The sequence below is a fragment of the Capricornis sumatraensis genome, chromosome 10 (genome assembly GCF_032405125.1).
Source record: "Capricornis sumatraensis isolate serow.1 chromosome 10, serow.2, whole genome shotgun sequence".
Taxonomy (NCBI): Eukaryota; Metazoa; Chordata; class Mammalia; order Artiodactyla; family Bovidae; genus Capricornis; species Capricornis sumatraensis.
This window is the reverse complement of record NC_091078.1, coordinates 18,282,222-18,300,366: the sequence shown is the minus strand read 5'-3', so window position 1 is coordinate 18,300,366 and position 18,145 is coordinate 18,282,222. Positions and strand designations below refer to the sequence as shown.

Here is an 18,145-nt window from a genome sequence, read left to right as displayed (position 1 = left end):
GTTCATTAACTCATTTCTTATCTTTGCATCTGGCATTAACTTCATTCATGCTGCCTAGTAATATTTCATTATTTTTCTACTTAATTCCCAGAGACAATAGGAGCTTAGAGTGTTCCGGTCCCCTTTCCCCTTAGCAGTCTGAACACTGTCTTGTACAAAGTAGGTGCTTTAAATGTCTATTGATTCCAATTTGGCTTGGCTTGTGGAAAAGAAGATTCTAGAGCCTGAGGCCAAGTGAAATAACAGTTTTATTTTAGGCATAAGAGTGCATGGGTTTCTGTCACATAGGCTAGAGATGGCCCTAGGGTCCTAGCTTCTAAGATAAGACTGTTTATCTTAGACACAGCTTTTATCACAGCTTTTTGGGAAGTGAATTAGAAAGTGAGCAAGACACAGCTTGGAAATAAAGTCATTATTTTTGCTGGAGAGTTGTAATGAAAGAGAAGAGCTTATTCAAATCAGCGTACACATCATAGAGCCTCAAGGAAGATAAAAATGATGTGGGGTAAAACCGGTCTGAGTTCCTGGTCTTAGCAGTGATGTTGGCCTCTCCTTCCAACAGCAAGGACTTGCCCCTAAACGGAGGCAGCAGGGTTGATTTGGCAGTTCTGACTACAGTAGCATCTCGGGGCTCCCCCAGCTCCCTTTCTGGATCCCCAGCTCAGCGCCCTCCCTTCCCCGGAAGAGCTGACAGAAGGGCAAGGTCTACGTCATGGTCACTGCTACTTGCTCGATGAAGCTGGCCAGGTTTATGTCCCGTTCTGAAAGGCCCGCACACTCGTGAGTGCTCAGGGTGATGTGGACCTGAAATAAAACCACAGAGATTCCAGACCAGCTGGTTCCACCCACTGAACCCACGAGCAGGAGGGAGTCACCAGCTCCTGGGCTCAACCACACTATGCAGAGTAACGAGGCACACTGGCTCTCCCCAGGGCTGCCTTCCTGCCCAGTCTTTTACAGGGCAAAACTGTCTTCTATTACGTCTCCATAAATAGTGGTGACTGCAGCATGGGATAAAAAGGAAAGATCCAAATATCAAGAGCAACCTAAAAGCTAAAGACAAGACTCCAGACCAACTTCACCTCCTGAACACTGTCCACTTATAGATGGTCTCTTCCAACCTTAATGCTTTTAGAAAGAGTCCAGCACAGCGCTTGGCGCATGGCAGGCATTTAATGACTGTTTTCGTTCATTTAGCAGACAGGCTGACCTTCCTGGTGTGCCTGGGTATTCCTAGTTCAAGATTATTGCTTTTTCATTCTTCTATATCTCAAGAAAAATTTCAGCCCTTGAGAGCTATTAACGGTGAATACGCCTGGTTCCCACGGGTTTTCCTTCCTTGGGATTTGCCTCCTTAATGTCTACGTTAACCACACATTATCTCACTAGTGTTCTAGTTTGCATTTTTTTAAAATCTGTAGTGAGACTGAGTATTTTCCAGGGGCCGTTTATGTCGATTCTAGGAAGGAGATGAAAGGAACAGGAGCTGATACTATGTCAGTGAGGAGGGCCCACAGGGAAGTCCAAGGGAGAGGCCCTCAGAGCGAGCTGGAGTTCCAGGCATGCAACACTCACCTTGTTATACACGTTAAACCATTCGGGATGGTGGTCCAATTTCTCAGCCTGCAGAGCCACTCTTGTCATGAAGCCAAAAGCCTGTTTAATGAAGCAAGACCCAGGATAGTATTCTGAAAGAAAGGACGGCTGGGCTCCCTTTATGGCCAGTGTGAGGCCCAGAAGGAAGGATGGCCCTGATTCCTACAAGGTAACCTTTCTAGCTTTAAGCATTCCTCCTGGTGCCATGCCACTAGTTCTGAGGCTGGAGTTTGAGGTGGTCCTTCTGCAGCAGAAAGTCTTATCACTAGGACCACTAAGAAGGCGGAAATCCCAAAGAGGTTTTGCATCTTGGCCAACCTTTAGGTTATCTACTAAAATGTCTTCAAATAGTCACCTGTTTCCCACTTGAACTGTCTCCTCTTAGGACTATTTCTAAAAGTCCCAGGCATGGAGAGTCCGTGGCTGCCCTGGTGGCTAAAGAACCTGCTTACAATGCAGGGGACCCAGGTTCGATTCCTGGGTCAGGAAAATCCCCCGGAGAAGTGCATGGCAACCCACTCAGTATTCTTGCCTGGAGAATCCCATGGACAGAGGAGACTGGTGGGCTATAGTCCATGGGGTCGTAGAGTCAGACACGACTGAGCGACTAACACACAGAAAATGGAGACAGCCCAGGGCCTATCTTCAGCTAAACTGGATGAAGACAACCAAACTGGATTCACACAGCATCTTGAGAGTCTTGGCTTAAAGTACTCTAAGGGAGGGAACACGTTCTGGAGTGTGACCCCATCAGCCCCGGTCTCAGGAACTGTGTCCCACCCCAGTCATACCCGATTAAAGTCTTTGAAATGGAACTGCTTGAAGATGGCATCCCGGCCTTCCAGCTCGTTCCACCCCACGGCCCGCAGGTTTGGCAGCAGCTGGTCCCTTTCCTCAGCACTCAGCCTGTGTGCTTTGCCAGCCTAGGAGAGGGAAAACACAGAAGTTCAAGGGCACTTTTTTTTTTTCCCTTTAAATAGGACAAAAGAGAGGGCCCTGGGCTGTTGGGGAAATTTAGCCAGCCTCCACTGGTGGCTGTGGTGACACAGTCAAAGGGCAGCTTGTCTAACGCAACAGACTGGGAGGAGGGGCTCTGGCTCGGGCACTGATAGGTTCTTAGAGAACAGAGAGTCCTGAGGTGTAACGCCAATCACCGGGGCAGAGAGACGTTCCTCCCTGCGCCTGTCCTCAGGGCTTTCAGAGGGCACCTCTCCATTTAAAAATCAGATCTCTTTCATTCATGAGAGAATAAAAGCAAATCCTACTGTTACTGTGTACTGAAGAGGAAAGTGAGGCCTAGAGAGGGGAAATGACCGCCCCCTACCCCCGACTCCCCCCAGTCAGTGAAAGCACAGGCATCATTCTCAAGATGGGTCCATATCCCTGGGGACTGGCAAAGGAACCAGCAATTAAAACATATCCAAGGAGATCCTTAGCTATTGGCACTACCTCCCAGTGGGTACCCCATTTCGTTCCTACACAGCCTCTGGTTCCCAGCTGCCAGGCCTATGTTTCTTTAATTTCCACCTTCTTTTCTATTATGTCAGCTTGAGCCAGAGCTCAGGCCCGAAGCAGGAGTAACTTGGCCAAGGGCAAACAGACAGGGCAGGGCCTCAGCCTATTTTCCAATTGTGCAAAATATCCCTGGGGCAGCCCAAACTGGCACCATTCAGGCTATGAGGGGAATCTTGTCTTGGAAAACAGAAGAAAGGAAAGGTCCGTGCTCCAGCCTCTTAAAAAGATCCAGGTAGAGGAGCTTAAGGGATCCTAGAATTTAGGCCTGTGAAGTAGAATTACCCAAGGATGGACATTGTTGGGAACCAAATTAAAAGTGAATTAGTTAGGTCTGGGAAAAGAATATGAGGGAGGTTAATTTAGTTTTGATAAGGCAGCCTGCAAACTGGAAGCCAGGTGTCCTGGGGGCACTCATTTCTCCTGCTTGAAGGGTAAAAAGGTACAAGAACTGCCACTTTAGGAATCAGCAAGGGGAGCCAGGAGACTCCATTGCTACTAAGGGGATATTATTTGCATTTTTAAAAGACTTCTTGAGGCAAGCAGGTCTATGACAGGCCTTCAGGTGTGGGTCAGAACTGAACAAAACACTGCAGGGTTCTGGTAACTCAACAGTTTTCTCCCTCCTAAAAAGTGTGGGCTCTCTCTGGACAGATCTGGATGGGTCCGTCTCCTGTCCTAGGCTCTGAAAGATCAGCAAGGACAGTTGAGATTTGCATCACCATTCAACCCAGTCTCTCTTCCAGAGCCTGGCCCTGTCTCAGTGGCTGATAAGCCTGGTCTATGTATCCAGGCAACCAGATGGCAGCTAAGGCATCAGAAGCTACCACCTAGTAGGTTGACTCTGAAAGGAGTGCATGGGTACTAGCGGGCTCCTAGGAGGCTCCCCTTTCTCTTTAGAGTCTTCTGGAATCCCCAACATTTCACAGCCTGGGGCTGAACTGACAAACCCCTCTGAGATCTGGGCTCAGAGAGGGAGCAGGGGCAGTGTTTGCTTACTAAATCCCAGGCCAGGCCTGGGCCTCTGGGTGTGCAGAGGGGTTACTGATTACCCACACCCTGCAGCTGCGGAGCCTCGGTGTACCTCACCATCAGCTCACCCACCACCTCCCCTATGTTCAAGCCAAGGTCTCCAAAGTGCCCTCCCAGGTGTCACCACAGTCCCAACTGCTCCTGATGCTTTGGAGCCTAACGTTTTTGCTGTTTAGTAAAGGTCTGGGTCAAGAAGCGTCCCTTCTTGCTGCCCTGCAGGTTCCCCTTCATCTCTATAGCTGCGCATAGGGCCTGACACTCTGCTCCCAGAAAGTTCAGCCTGGAGGGCATGTGATCCTGAGCAATCACGTCCCCACTGCCGGGCACAGGCCTCAAACTAGGCGCCAGAGGCTGGCCCTGAGGTCCAGGCTCCCCAGAGGGGGCTCAGCTAGACCTCGTGCCCCGAAGTGCAAGCGAAAAGGGCAGTAAACAGGCAGGCAGAGGCACACGGGAAATTCAGCCGCCCCTCCTTTGCACACCCACACAGGCATCGGTCTCATCGCCGCTGCACCCCGCCCCCCGCCAGCCCCCAACATAGGACAGGGCCGCGCCACCAAGGGGACTAGGTCTCCGGGCTAACTATGCGGCCATTCCGCATCCCCGTCTCACCGCCCCCCTCCCTGCCCGAGGCACCGAGGCCCTGAGCGGACTCTGGCCTGGGCTCCCTCCTGGCTGTCACTGAACCTGCCACCGCCCGTCTCTCGGCCTCAGCGTCCCCGGCGGCACCACTGCGGGTAGGGTGGAGGCGGGACCGAGACCCCGACTCTCCCCGCCCGGCGCACGGCTGCTTCGCTAAGGCCTGGGAGGGAGGCTCCCCCGCACGCCTAGCGCGGTCCTCTGGCCTGGGCGGGGATACTGTGCGGGCCCCGGCCCTCCTCCGCTCCTCCCGCGCGTCCCCTCCTAACCCGCTGCCCAGCGGCAGCGCGTGAGCCCCCTTACCATGCCGGACGCGGGGGCAGCAGCAGCAGCAGCAGCAGCAGCAGCAGCAGGTGGCCGCGGAGTCCACCAGCGCGACGCCCGGCGCTCTCGGAAGCCGTCGGGCGGGGCCACGCTCTGGCCGCCCCGAGGCGGGAGCGCGGCCGGGAAGGAGCCGCCCACCGGTAATCATTAACAACAGCTGAGGTTCCCTTCCAGCACTTTCCTCAGAGGCAAAGTTACAGGGAGCTGGGGGAGTTAAGCACCCGGGCTCCAAACGCGGACTTCAGTATTTCCATCGCGCGGTGCCGCTTCCTATGTGACTCTGGGCGCGAGATTACTTTTTCTTTCCTACAAACACCTCATTGAGAAATTGACCCTCACAATAAGCTGCGCATATTTCAAAGGTACACTTCGATGCGTTTTGACGTAGTAGGCATTTGTGCAACCATGCATCACCACGTGGTATGCATCGCCGCGATGAAGATCATGAACATAGCCATAACCCCTAGATAGCCTCCTCCTAACTCAAACAACCCCTAAACTGTTTCCCTATAGATAAGATTGCATTTTCTATGTGAATGGTATGTGAATGATATGTGAATGGACATAACATTCCATGCTTTATATCTGCCTTCTTTCACTCAGCATAATTACTTTGAGGTTCATCTACGCTTTTGCATATATCAATAGTTATTTAATAGTGTTACATTGTGTTGGAAGTGTTACAGTTTGTTGGACATTTGGGAAATGCTACAATTTGTCTGACATTTGGGTTCTTTCCAGTTTTTGACAGAGTTAGAGCTGCTGTAAACTTTTGGGTGCATATATGCTTTCGTTTTTCTTTCATATGCAGGGGTATATGCTTATAACTTGTTAGGAAAACTACCAAACTGCTTTTCCAAGTGGTCAGATTAGTTTACATCCCCATCAGCAGTGTATGAGACTTCGAGTTCCCCCCCACCTTCACAGGTGCACAAAATTTGCCGTGTCAGTCTTTTTAATTTTAGCCATTCTAATTGGTATGCAGTGATATCTCACTGTGGTTTTGAGTTTCCTTAATGACTAATGATGTTAAATACCTTTTTGATAGGGACAGAGTAAAGGGATAGAGTAGGTGATTAAATAGTTAATCCCACAAGGGGATGGTAAGTAGAAAAAAGTATAGGAGACCCCTGTAAGTTAATGGTTACTCAGGAGAGCAGGTTTGCTTAACCACAAAACCAAGTAGGCTTACTTAGCAGCTAACCCATGCAACAGAAGCATAAGACATGCCCCCAAACAATGAAACAATGGTGGCTTGAGACCCACATCCTGCCCAGGGAACTCAGTAAGTTAATGATCCCTAGGACATGCTCTCTGTACAGATTAAAAAAAAAAAAAAAACAAAACAAAAAACCACAGTAATTTGTGAACTTAACTGAACCATGCAGGGACAAGAAAACTCCCTACCCAACCTGGAGGAGGAACTGATGATGGAAGCATGACACCTACTCAGGAAAGACAGAGAAGTTCTCCTTCCCACTTTTCCTTTGGTTATAAACCTGTAGCACACTAACTTCTGGGGAATGGCATCCTCTCGCCCACTTGCTTGTAAGCCTCACATTATTTATTCTAATAAATCACTTCTTATCTATCACTTTGCCTCTCACTGAGTTCTTTCTGTGCCGAGACATGAAGAACTGTGTTACTGGAGATCTTCGTGGTGTTGGAGAAGACTCTTGAGAGTCCCTTGGACTGCAAGGAGATCCAACCAGTCCATTCTGAAGGAGATCAGCCCTGGGATTTCTTTGGAAGGAATGATGCTAAAGCTGAAGCTCCAGTACTTTGGCCACCTCATTCGAAGAGTTGACTCATTGGAAAAGACTCTGATGCTGGGAGGGATTGGGGGCAGGAGGAGAAGGGGACGACAGAGGACGAGAAGGCTGGATGGCATCACGGACTCGATGGACGTGAGTCTGAGTGAACTCCGGGAGATGGTGATGGACAGGGAGGCCTGGCATGCTGCGATTCATGGGGTCGCAAAGAGTCGGACATGACTGAGCGACTGAACTGAACTGAACTCGGAGCCCCAGGAAACAAGAGCAAATGGTTAAATTTTCATGTGTTTATTTGCCAATGACCCATCTTTGGTGAACTGCCTGTTCAAATTGCCTGTCCATTAACAACAACAACAAAAGCAACAAAAATTGAGTTTGTTTTTGTATTGGGTTTTGAGAATTCTTCATTCTGCATACAAGCCCTTTATCAGATTTTTTCGATTTGCAGATATTTTGTTTGCATTCTCACAATGCTTTTCAAAGAGCAAATGTTCTTACTTTTAGTGAAATCCAATTTATCAAATCTTTCTTTTCTGGGTTGGTATTTTGATGTTGTAACTAAGAAATCTTTGTCTAATCCAAGGTCACAAAGACTTTTCTCCTATTTTTCTTCCATATTTTATAGTCTCGGGTTTCATTTTTTTTAGAATTTGTAGTGTGTTTTTTTTTTAAGTTGGTTATCAGGACTTTATATCTCAACATTGTTAGTTTTAGATACTGCAAATATCTCCCCCCATTTAGCCATTTGTACACTAACTTCTTCCACGATGTTCTTTGTTGGCAGAAATCCTACGTTTTGGCGTAATAAGATTTATATTTTTTTCTCTACTTATACCTTTATGCTTTTGAAGATTTACTTGACAAATCACTGTCACAAAAATATTGTCCTTTTTCCTTCTGTTAATTTTATAGTTAGATAAATTTAAGACCAAAGTATGAAAGATCCCTTTTGTATGCAATGTTAAGCAAGATGTTATTTTTAGTCACTAAGTTGTGTCCAACTCTTTGTGACTCCTTTGACTGTAGCACACCAAGTCCCCTGTCCATGGGATTTCCCAGGCAAGAATACCGGAATGGGTTGCCATTGCCTTCTCCAGGGGCTCTTCCTGACCCAAGGAGCGAACCTACATCTCCTCTTTGGCAGGTGGATTCTTTACCACTGAGCCAGCTAGTCTACAAAGATGGCCCTCCAGTGAAACTTGACTCCCAGATTCCTGCCTTATGACTTTTGATCATCAACCACCAGTCACAGGAGTGAGACTTGCTGGCTGCCTTGTCCTTCCAATGACTTCAGCCCCAGCAGACACCTGACTGCAATCACATGGGAGACCCCAAGCAAGAACACAGCCCGACAAAAACCAGGCAACTCAGAGAAAAGTAGGACATTTTTAAGCCACCAAAATTTGAGGTCATTTGTTAGGCAGCAATAGATAACAGGACAAATAGACTCCTGAATAAAAATTGGTCCCTGAAAGTGGAGTGTTAAGACCAACCTCAAACAGGTAGCATCAGCTTGGGAACACTGGTGGGTAGAAGATGGAAGAGAGGTTTCAAAGACAGGAGAATTTAGACTTCCTAGGGTGTAGTCAGCCGGAAGGAGTGTTGCTCCCACAGTAAGGATGAGAAAAGCCTGGAGATGATACAGAGTCATCACTTTTCTTCAGCATGCCAGGGAGTTGAGGTCACAGGGCAAGCATGGGAGGCAGCATGCACAGAGGGGTTCAACCATGCCAGGCACGAGGAGGGAGGAGGAAGACACACGGTCTCCATAAAAGTGGGTAAGAAGAAATATAAAATGTTAACATGTTGTTGGAAGCCAGTTGTGTGCTGGCATGCAGTCGTGAACAGCTGGGGCCCTGAGACACCGGGAGAGTTTGCATACATGAACAGCTTTTATTTATGGACCTCCGCTGAGTGCTCAGGAAAGAGTGGGGGAAGGGCAAGAGATGGGAGCAAATATCCCCCGCCCCTGCCCATCCTCCTCCCCAGACTGAGCAGCGGATTGGCTGCTGCTGTGGGGAAAGTGCCAAAGTGCAATCTTCTCCAGATCGTTGTCCTAAAGGAGCAAAAGCTGTTAAACCACGAGGAGAAGGCCAACAAATCCTGTCACTCCTGGGACCCAGATAAAGATGCATTGTGGCTTCATTTCCTGTAGGAGGAGAAAAAAAAAAAATCCCTCTGCCCTTGGGGAGGGGCAAGAAACAGTCTGGGCTACAGGATCCTATGCCAGTACCAGTAGAGGTCAGCTACCTCTGAGGAGAAGCAGGAAACTCACAAATGCAGCCACAGACATGAGGCAGCCTGGCTGCCACAGTAGGGGTGGGGCAGGAATGGGCAGGAACACTGAGAAAGCTCCAGCATTCAGGGCAACAGAGAGCCCAGCCCCCTACCATGAACCTGGGCCTAGTAATGTACCACCGGGAGAAGGGCAAGAATGTGGGGGGCGTGTGGAGAGACACCTTCTTCCTATGAGATCATTAGGGACATGCCAGTTGCTACCACAATGAAATCCTACTGAGCACCTCTTAGAAAAAAAAAATTGTTGTTCAGTCCCTCAGTCGTGTCTGACTCTTTGTGACCCCATGGACTGCAGCACACCAGGCTTCCCTGTCCTTCACCATCTCCTGGAGCTTGCTCAGACTCATGTCCATCAAGTCAGTGATGCCATCCAACCATCTCATCCTCTGTCGTCCCCTTCTCCTCCTGCCTTCAGTCTTTCCCAGCATCAGGGTCAGCTCTTCCCTTCAGGTGGCCAGAGTATTGGAGCTTCAGCTTCAGCATCAGTTCTTCCAATGAATATTCAGGACTGATTTCCTTTAGGATTGACTGATTTGATCTCTTGCTGTCCAAGAGACTCAAGAGTCTTTTCCAGCACCACAGTTCTATGGCATCAATTCTTCGCTGCTCAGCCTTTTTAATTGTCCAGCTCTCACATCCATACATGACTACTGGAAAAAACATAGCTTTGACTTTTGTAGGCAAGTAATGTCTTTAGACCTTTGTAGGCAAGGTAATGTCTCTGCTTTTTAATACGCTGCCTAGGTGGGTCATTGCTTTTCTTCCAAGGAGCAAGCGTCTTTTAATTTCACGGCTGCTGTCACTGTCCACAATGATTTTGGAGCCCAAGAAAATAAAGTCTGTCACTGTTTCCATTGTTTCCCCATCTATTTGCCGTGAAGTGATGGCGACTGGATGCCATGATCTTCATTTTTTGAATGTTGAATTTTAAGCCAGCTTTCTCCCTTTCTTCCTTCACCTTCATCAAGAAAAGATGCCACCTGATAATCCCATGCGCTGAAAAATATGTGAGGTCACTGAAACGCTCACATGTTGCTGGTGAACAAACACAATGATTCAGCCCTTTGGAAAACAATTTCACAGTTTCTTATGAAGTTAAACATAAACTTATAAGTCAGCAATCCCACTCCAAGAAAAATGAAAACAGGTCCACACACACACACACACACACACACACACACACACACAACCCCTATATGCAAATGTGTGGAGCAGCTCTGTTTGGAAACAGTCCAAATGCCCATCAACAGATGAATGAATAAGCAAATGTGGTCCATTCATACATTCGAATACTACGCAGCGATATAAAGCTTTGAACAAACTGCCAACCCGTGCAACAATATGCACGACTCTCAAAAGCATGCTAAGTGATAGAAGCCACACTGAAGATTAAAAAAGAAAGAAAGAAAAATAAATTATCTGCTACAGATATCATGCATCTGATGACTGAAAGACATTTACAGAGATCAGATGCTGTTTGTGTGCACACTGGGCCTTGTCTCTCCTCCATTACCCACAGCGTCTCTGCCAGGGGCTGTGGGATGCATTCCTATCACCACTTCCAGCCCTTTGTCTTTACATCACCTCACAGTGCTGGGTGCCTCGGCAGAGCAGGAGGTGGAGGTATTTCCTGAAGGAATTTCTATTAGCAATAACTAAGCTAGACATGGGTATAACTGAGAATCATTCATTCATGTACTCTCTAAACCCAAATGAATTGTATCCCCAACTCAACTTGTTCTTAATACGATCCCCAAACATGCCCAACGTTTAACACAATCAAACATGAGGGATGTAACATAAGGAAATTTAGAGTGACGAAAGACAAGGGGCTTAACCTATTGCACTTCCAGTATCTTTCTTTTGCATGAAACTCAGAAACCATAAGAGTAAGGCTGGAGGTCACCTGCGTAGTTCATGCCTTTCTGCCTCAATCTCTACCTGAGGACATTCTCTGCCTGTAGGAGGCACTCTGTCCACAAAGTGAGAGACATTAACACACCCACCCCCCAGCAACAAATGAGGGTGGGGCTCAGTGTGCAAATATCCAGATGCTTGCCCTGTTCTGGTGTAAGCAGCCTCTCAGGGTCCCCAGCGCTACCAGCCCCTATGCCCTTGGTGACGCCCTGTTCACTGCGGCACACGCTCTTGACTTTCCTCCCTCTCCACTAACCTGCCTGCTGGCTCCTGGTTTTTTTTTTTTTTTTTTTTGGTCTTAATTCAAAATTATCCTTTATTCAAGATTATCCTTGCAACAAGTCAACAAAAATGATAACCCCTCATTTGGGCTTCCCTGGCGGCTCAGTGGTAAAGAATCTGCCCGCCAAGGCAGGAGACATGGGTTTGATCCCTGGGTCAGGAAGATCCCCTAAGAGAAGGAAATGGCAACCCATTCTAGTAATCTTGCCTGGGAAATCCCATGGACAGAGGAGCCTCCAGGCTACAGTCCATGGGGTCACAAAAGAGTCACACACGACTGAGTGACTAAATAGCAACAACCCCTCATTTATCACATCTGTAATTATTTTCTCTGAATCTTGCTTGCTTTTTAGCTCAGTGACAGAAAAATGCATCACTTTCAGCCAGATCCTCCTGACGTTTCCTTTAGAGTTTCTGAGTTTCATGCCTTGCTTGCAAAGGACTTCCAGCCCTAACAAATGTTCGCCTTTACTGCCTTTTTAGTACTTTGGCAGTTGGTAAAAAAGTGTTTCGATGGTTATTCTCCCTGGAATTTACTTTGGGGCATCATGTGAAACAATAACAATAACAACTTATTACTTTCTTTCTCAAGAGGATAGACAATCATCGCATACTACTTTAAAAATACATTAACTGGTCCATCTTTTCCCCACTGATCTGACTGCTATTTTTGCATTATGCTAAATTCCTATAATCCCTGTGGCTTGGTTCTTGGATGGTTTGTTCTGCTCCTTTGATCCCTCACTCCACCCTGTTTTAATTACTCCAGTTTTATAGTGTGTTTTGATATCTCATAGGTCAAATCTCATCTAATTTTTATTCTTCTTCAAAATGTTTCTGGCTTTTCTTGCTTGTTTACTCTTTCAGATGAGCTTTAAAGTCAGCTTGTCAAGTTCTATAAAAACCCCTTTAGTATTCTGATTGGGAATGCATTGAATTTATAGATTTAATTTGGGAAGAATGGACATCTTTGTATTACTGAGACTTCCTATCCTGGAGCGCGATATATCACTCCATTTATTTAGGGCTTCTTTATGTCCTTCAGTAAAGTTTTATCGTGTTTCTCATATAGGACCTGGACATTTCTCATTAAGTTTATTCTTCGGTATTTTATAGTCTGGGCTAGCCATTGTGCATGGGATACTTTTCTCATCACGTTTCTAAATGGCTGTTGCTGGGTATATAGGAGAGATGTGAATGTTGATGCTATCTTCTCTCCAGCCATGCTGATGAACTCTCTATTTAGACTAATATTTTTTCTGTGGATTAGAAGCACTTTGAGCACACCATGCCTGTCCCACTGGGGATGGGCCTTCCTCAAGAGCAAAAGGCTCCGGGTACCCGGATGGCAGCAGTTGAACGCACTGACCCTGTAAGGCTGCAGTGGGGACTGCTGTGTGAGCAGGGCTTTCTAGCAGATGGCCCTTAGAGCCCGTCCAATTCTGAGCTTTCACAAGCCCATAATTCTGGTTGCTATGTCCCTTTTCATACACTCTCTCCCCAGTTGCATGATAATCGAGGGCAAGTTTCCCTCCTGCCTTTCCCTCTTCCCTGTACATGTTTGATTTCCACATACCAAGCACTGTGCCAAGTGCCAGAAAGGTGGGAAGGAGATATTGAGGTGATGGTTGCAGGTATCAGTGCGTCACACTCTTGGGAATCAGGCAGTGTCAATTAAAATATTCTCAAATGAACTTAGAATGTGGCAGAAACTCTCCATCCCAAATGACTGGAAGGGCATATGCCCTGGGGGCTCCTCCTCCACACTGGCCCCTTCGGGGTTCTCCAGCGGGCGTGGTGGCAGCAGCAGCTCTGTCCCCCAGGGGATCGCTGGTCTTTTTGCCTTTGCATCCCAGGCTCAGCTGAGCACCTGGTTCAGACAGGCACTTAGTAAATGTTACCGAATGAAATGAGGCATGAGAGACAGGTTGGGAGCAACCAGGGCTCCCGGGCACTTTTGGAAGTGGCTGCTGGTTTTCAGGATGAGGTGGCCCCTGGGCTGTACTGAATGCCTCCAGACACAGGCTACTCACTTCCTTAAGTCCACCCCACTCTGGGGCAGTTCCAGCCGTCTGAGTGGGAGTTCTTGGTGATGGGCGAGGGCTTTGTCAGACACGTCCAGCTCTCTAAAGGCCACGTATGACCAGTGGCTACCATACTGGATAGTAAGGACTAGACATTAGAAAGTCTAATTTCTTGTATAAGGGGTCAATACCTGTCAACTAGAAAAGAGGTCAATCTTCCTTCTTAAGGAGAGAAAGGAGTTTTTGACAATAAGGGTAGAAACCAGACACACAAGTTCAGTTCTTAATGAGTCTCTGCCATACTGAGACCCAGGGTCTTCTTGCAAGGACCCTCTGGTCTAGAGATGGAGGTGGTCATACGGCTAATGAAGATGACAAGTGCTATCATAGAGGGATGTGGCCGGGCTGCCATAGAGTGCCTCGGAGTAACTCCACATGTGGGTGATGGTGAATTGTGTACAAAGAAGTGATGTTCACTGCATGCCTTGAAGATTCACTAGGAGTTGGCCAAGCTTAGAAACGGTGTGTGTGTGTGTGTGTGAGTGCGGGGGTCGGGATGAGGGGTATGGGTCCTCCAGGCAGAGAGGGTGGCCTGAGCAATTGTCAGGTGGCCTGAGGCCAGGTGTGGCCTGTTCCTTAGATGAGTCTTCAGCAAGGCTGCCCTCGGCATCCCAGTCAGAGCTGGGCCTGGAGGGGTTGGGAGAGGCTGATGGTGACAGGCTCTACACGCTTCTGTGGTAGGCTTCCCTCCTAGAGCCTAGTTCAGAGCTCTGCTCAGTGATGAAGGGGAGGGGGAAGCAGGAGGCTGAAGGTGGCGGGGAGGGGAATCCAGTTTTGTTTCCAGCCATCTCTGCAATGCTCCTTTCCAACAACAGGGGGCAGGATGACCTTAGGAAACAATATCCATTCTTTGGGATTTAAGCAGCCAGGTGAAATCCTAAGGTAGGTGAGACTTTTCAGTACTCAATGGACACTTACTGAGCCTCAGGCTTTGTGCTGGCTCTGAAGACACTAAGTCAAACCCCCACCATTTGCAGCCTGTGTGGATTGTGGGGCCACGTGGATTGTGGGGACTGCAAGGTAGTTGTGGTCAATTCTGCCAGGGTACAGGCTGGAGAAGTAGGACCAGCTTCCTAGAGGAAGCAATTCTTAAGCTGAACCATGACAAGAAGTTGCCCTCTTGGTTGCTAGGTTTGGTAAGACACGCCATCCCAAGGGGACGGACACATGAGGCATGGCAGGAATAGCCATGTCTGATTGTTGACTGTTGCCCCAGGTCCTGGAGCGGGGGTGCTAGAAACTGTGAGGTACGGTGGGGCTGTGTGCACAGCTCAGGAGGGTCCCAGAGCTGTGCTAAGAAGCTCCATCCTGGGGCAATGGGGAGCACCCATCAGAATTTCTTTAAAACATTTCAAAGTTTTCATTACGAAAAATTTCAAATATATACCAGAGTACATCATATAATGAACCCGCCATGTGCTTGCCAAAAATGATCACATTCTTCCACTTTTTCATTCTTTCTCCCTTCACATTAAAAAAAAAAAAAAGCTTTTTATTATAGAAAATTTCAAACACACACAAAAGCAGGGAGCTAGGACAATGACCCTCTACCCAGATCAACAATGAACAATCTGCTGAGCTTGTGTCTGCTCTAGCCCTACCCATTCCTCCCCACCCTCAGATTACTTGGAAGTGAAACCACATGTCGTTCGGATATACCTATTTTGGGATGTATGTTTAAAAGTTAGGGATGCTTTAAGAAAACACAATTGTACTCCCATGCTCACATCCAAACAAAGTTAAATAGTCATTCTTTGATTTCGTCCAATATCCAGCCCAGGAATGGCCAGGATCAGATGAGCATTTCAGAAACGTTGTCCTGGCAGCACATGGAGAAGGAAGTAGAGGGGACTGGGGCTGGCACTGGGGCATCAGCCAGGAAACATTCATGAAGGTCTGGAAGCAAAGCTATGGTGACCTGACCTCGACTAAGGTGGAGCCACGGAGGTCGGAACCAGACACTACACATCTTGTCACATTAATCCTCACGAACGCCCTGCGAAGGAGGGTTTGTTTATAGGTGAGGAGACCATGGCTCGAGAGATTGAACTGCTCAGAGAGACGTAGCTATTAAGTTGAAGAAGTTTGGATTCAAATTCAGGCTGGCTTGTCCCTGTCCACAGAACCCGGAGGAAGGCTGGGGGCAAGGGTGTTACAGAGTAGCATCCACAGACCATGATGCCTCCTGGATGTGAGGGGTGAGGGAGGGAGCTGTCCGGTCTCCCGATTCCTGCTTTGTTGCCTGGGAGAACCTGTGAGTGTGCAGTGGTGCGTGGAGATGGTGGTGTGGGCCAAGGTCCCCTTTACTAACCTGTGCAAACGACACACCAGGGATTCCAACCAATTCTGCCTTCCCTTCCTTTTCTTTCCTCTCCTGGTGCCCTGCTCAGGCCTTGTCCACTCAAGGCCCAGCCCTCCCTCCCATGGGGAAGGCTGATGCCCACCAGTTTCCAAGTGGATTGGCCGCCCCGTTCTCCATATGAATGTGGGGGGAGCACCACGCTGTAGGCACCTCTCAGAATCCAACTTAGACGGGGCCGACTTAGTCAACCCTGGTGCTGCCACAGTCACTTTTGGTTGACCCTGTAACATCTGTTTAGGAACAGATCACTTTTCCTCCACATTTTCCACCCCACCTCCACCCCGCAGAATCCCCTGTCTGTTATCACAGTGGGTGACAGAGGGCTGGACAGTTCTCCTAGGCATCTGTTCCTCAAGGGAGCATCCCGCCTCCTGGACAGCAGTCGTCAGGAGGGGTTGCCAGGGGCAAAGGGCACACAGATCTCTTGCCTGCCTCAGATTACAGATTGGGGAGCCAGGCGTGGGCTGGCACTCTGGGACCAGTGGCTTGAAGGAAGATCAACATAGCCTAAGTGATGTCTCTTTGTGGCCCAGTGGCCCGGGGAGGCCAGGCAGTCAATGTTTATCGATGCCTGAATCAGACGCCTAAACACACAAACCAGCCCGAATCGGCAAGTCCGCATCCCCAGGAGCCTCTGCCATGGCTGCCCCAGGGCAGGGAGGTTAGGATGCTCCCTTATTTGCTCAGTAGATAGAGGTAGATGACCAGAGGTGAGGGACTTGCCTAAGGCCACTGTGTGCCAGGGCCCAGGTCTTCTGCCTTATTACCTGTGTTCTTCACTTTGCGGTGGGTCACCCAGACACGGGAAGGGCTGGGCAGGCTTGCCCTCCAGTAAAGATCCTGGTGGGGCTCTGCTGGGCTGGAGACTGTTGGCAGACCTGGGGCTCTTAGAAACCTCTGGAACTTCAGAACCTGGCAGACTTTAGGGCTCACCTAGCCCAGCCCCATCCTCATCCAGCAATTGCAGAATAGGGCACAGGGAGGGGAGCCACCTACCTTGTCACCAGCAGACTGAGGATCTCCCCCTGGTCGGGGCCACCCCGTTCATCCTCACTGTCTTCCTCCAGAAGCTCCTATAGGCCAAGGGAGGGAGAGGGCCACTCTGGCTGCTTCAGACTAAGATCCTCCCCGTCTCCTGCAAGAAGGACCAGCAGATAGTGTCTTCTTCTCTCCTCTAGGTCCTGGGCCCACCTCAGCGCTCCCCCTGCATCCTCCCGGCTTTGGGGTGGATGTGGGCAACGCTGCCTTGGTTAGAGCTGGGAGAGTCCAGAGACCTGAATTCAGGTCCTTTCCCTGGCTATGGCTGTGTGAACTTGTATAAGTCACTTCACTTCTCTGAGCCTCCATGTCTTCACCTGCTCAATGGGAATAATTCTACCAGCCCTGTCTTGATCCAAGGGGATCAAATCCGAAAGAAAACACTAGACAAATGTAAGGGGTGGGCCTATTCTGAGCTGGTAAGAGAGAGGCCATGAGAATCAGTGAGTGTCCAGAGCATGGTTCCTTCCTGGGCCTCGGAAGACTGTGAATACTGACTTCATCTCTGTTGCTGATTTGCTGTGTGGCCCCGGGCAAGTGGCCTAACCTCTCTGTGCCTCAGAAAATCATGCCGATCACTGCTTCTTCTTGCTGCGGTACTGTCCTCCTGGCAACAAGGGGAAGCAAAATGCAGAAGAGCTCTAAGACCCTTGGAAGAAAGGCCGTCCATAAAAGTAACAGATTAGCAACATTCAATAATCACGCTGTCTGCTAACAAAAGTAACGCCGCCCTAAAGTCAGGCAGGGAAACCAGCCCTGTCAGCACAGAGGCGGCTCCTAGCTGGCCTTCCTCTCAGGCTCCAAGGGCTAATAACCCTGTGCATGTGTTTATGTGGGGCCTTGCCTCTGCAAACCAACCACTAATTAGCTCCTCCACGGGTGTGCCCAGGAGGCAGGCAGGAAGGGCATGGGGCAATGAGAGCTAAAGCTCTGGGAAGGGGGGTCTAGCCCGGCCACCCAGCCAGTTAGGGCAGGGCTGGGCTGGGAACAGAAGGCTCTCCCAGTTCTCAGTGCCTACTTCTGTCCCTGGTGAGGTGAGCAGCTGGGCAGAGACTTTGAGCTCTTTGGGCCTCAGTTTCCCCACCAGAGCTGCCAGGGCAGGAAGGGGTGAGGCATCATGGGGCGTGTGGCCAGGTTGCCTGCTGGCTCACCTACTGTCCTTTTCTCTCCACCCCCTGCCACCCTTCCCGGCCTGGGGCTGGCACGGGGGGCCACTCAGGTCCGGAACCTGGGGTCCCACCTAATGTCCTCTCTGTGGCCAAGTCCCCCTGATGGAAGCTGGGAGCCAG

The 18,145-nt window shown here is 49.1% G+C and overlaps 1 protein-coding gene across 2 annotated transcripts in view; it reads right to left on the bottom strand.

Moving 5' to 3' along the window:
* Positions 1 to 224: 224 nt before the first annotated feature.
* The window catches only part of PCBD1 (pterin-4 alpha-carbinolamine dehydratase 1), a 363,975-nt gene continuing 346,054 nt past the window's right edge, over positions 225 to 18,145 (bottom strand). Inside the window, exons 2-5 of one of the 2 annotated variants that reach the window (XM_068982972.1) lie at positions 5,080 to 5,117; positions 2,388 to 2,519; positions 1,576 to 1,656; positions 225 to 804 (exon numbers count right to left, since the gene is read on the bottom strand). In XM_068982972.1, coding sequence (XP_068839073.1) covers positions 706 to 804; positions 1,576 to 1,656; positions 2,388 to 2,519; positions 5,080 to 5,082 — 315 coding nt within the window. In that variant the 5' untranslated portion in view covers positions 5,083 to 5,117 and the 3' untranslated portion in view covers positions 225 to 705. Of the gene's footprint in view, positions 805 to 1,575; positions 1,657 to 2,387; positions 2,520 to 5,079; positions 5,167 to 18,145 lie in introns of those variants that run through there. The other variant, XM_068982971.1, reaches the window with a different exon arrangement.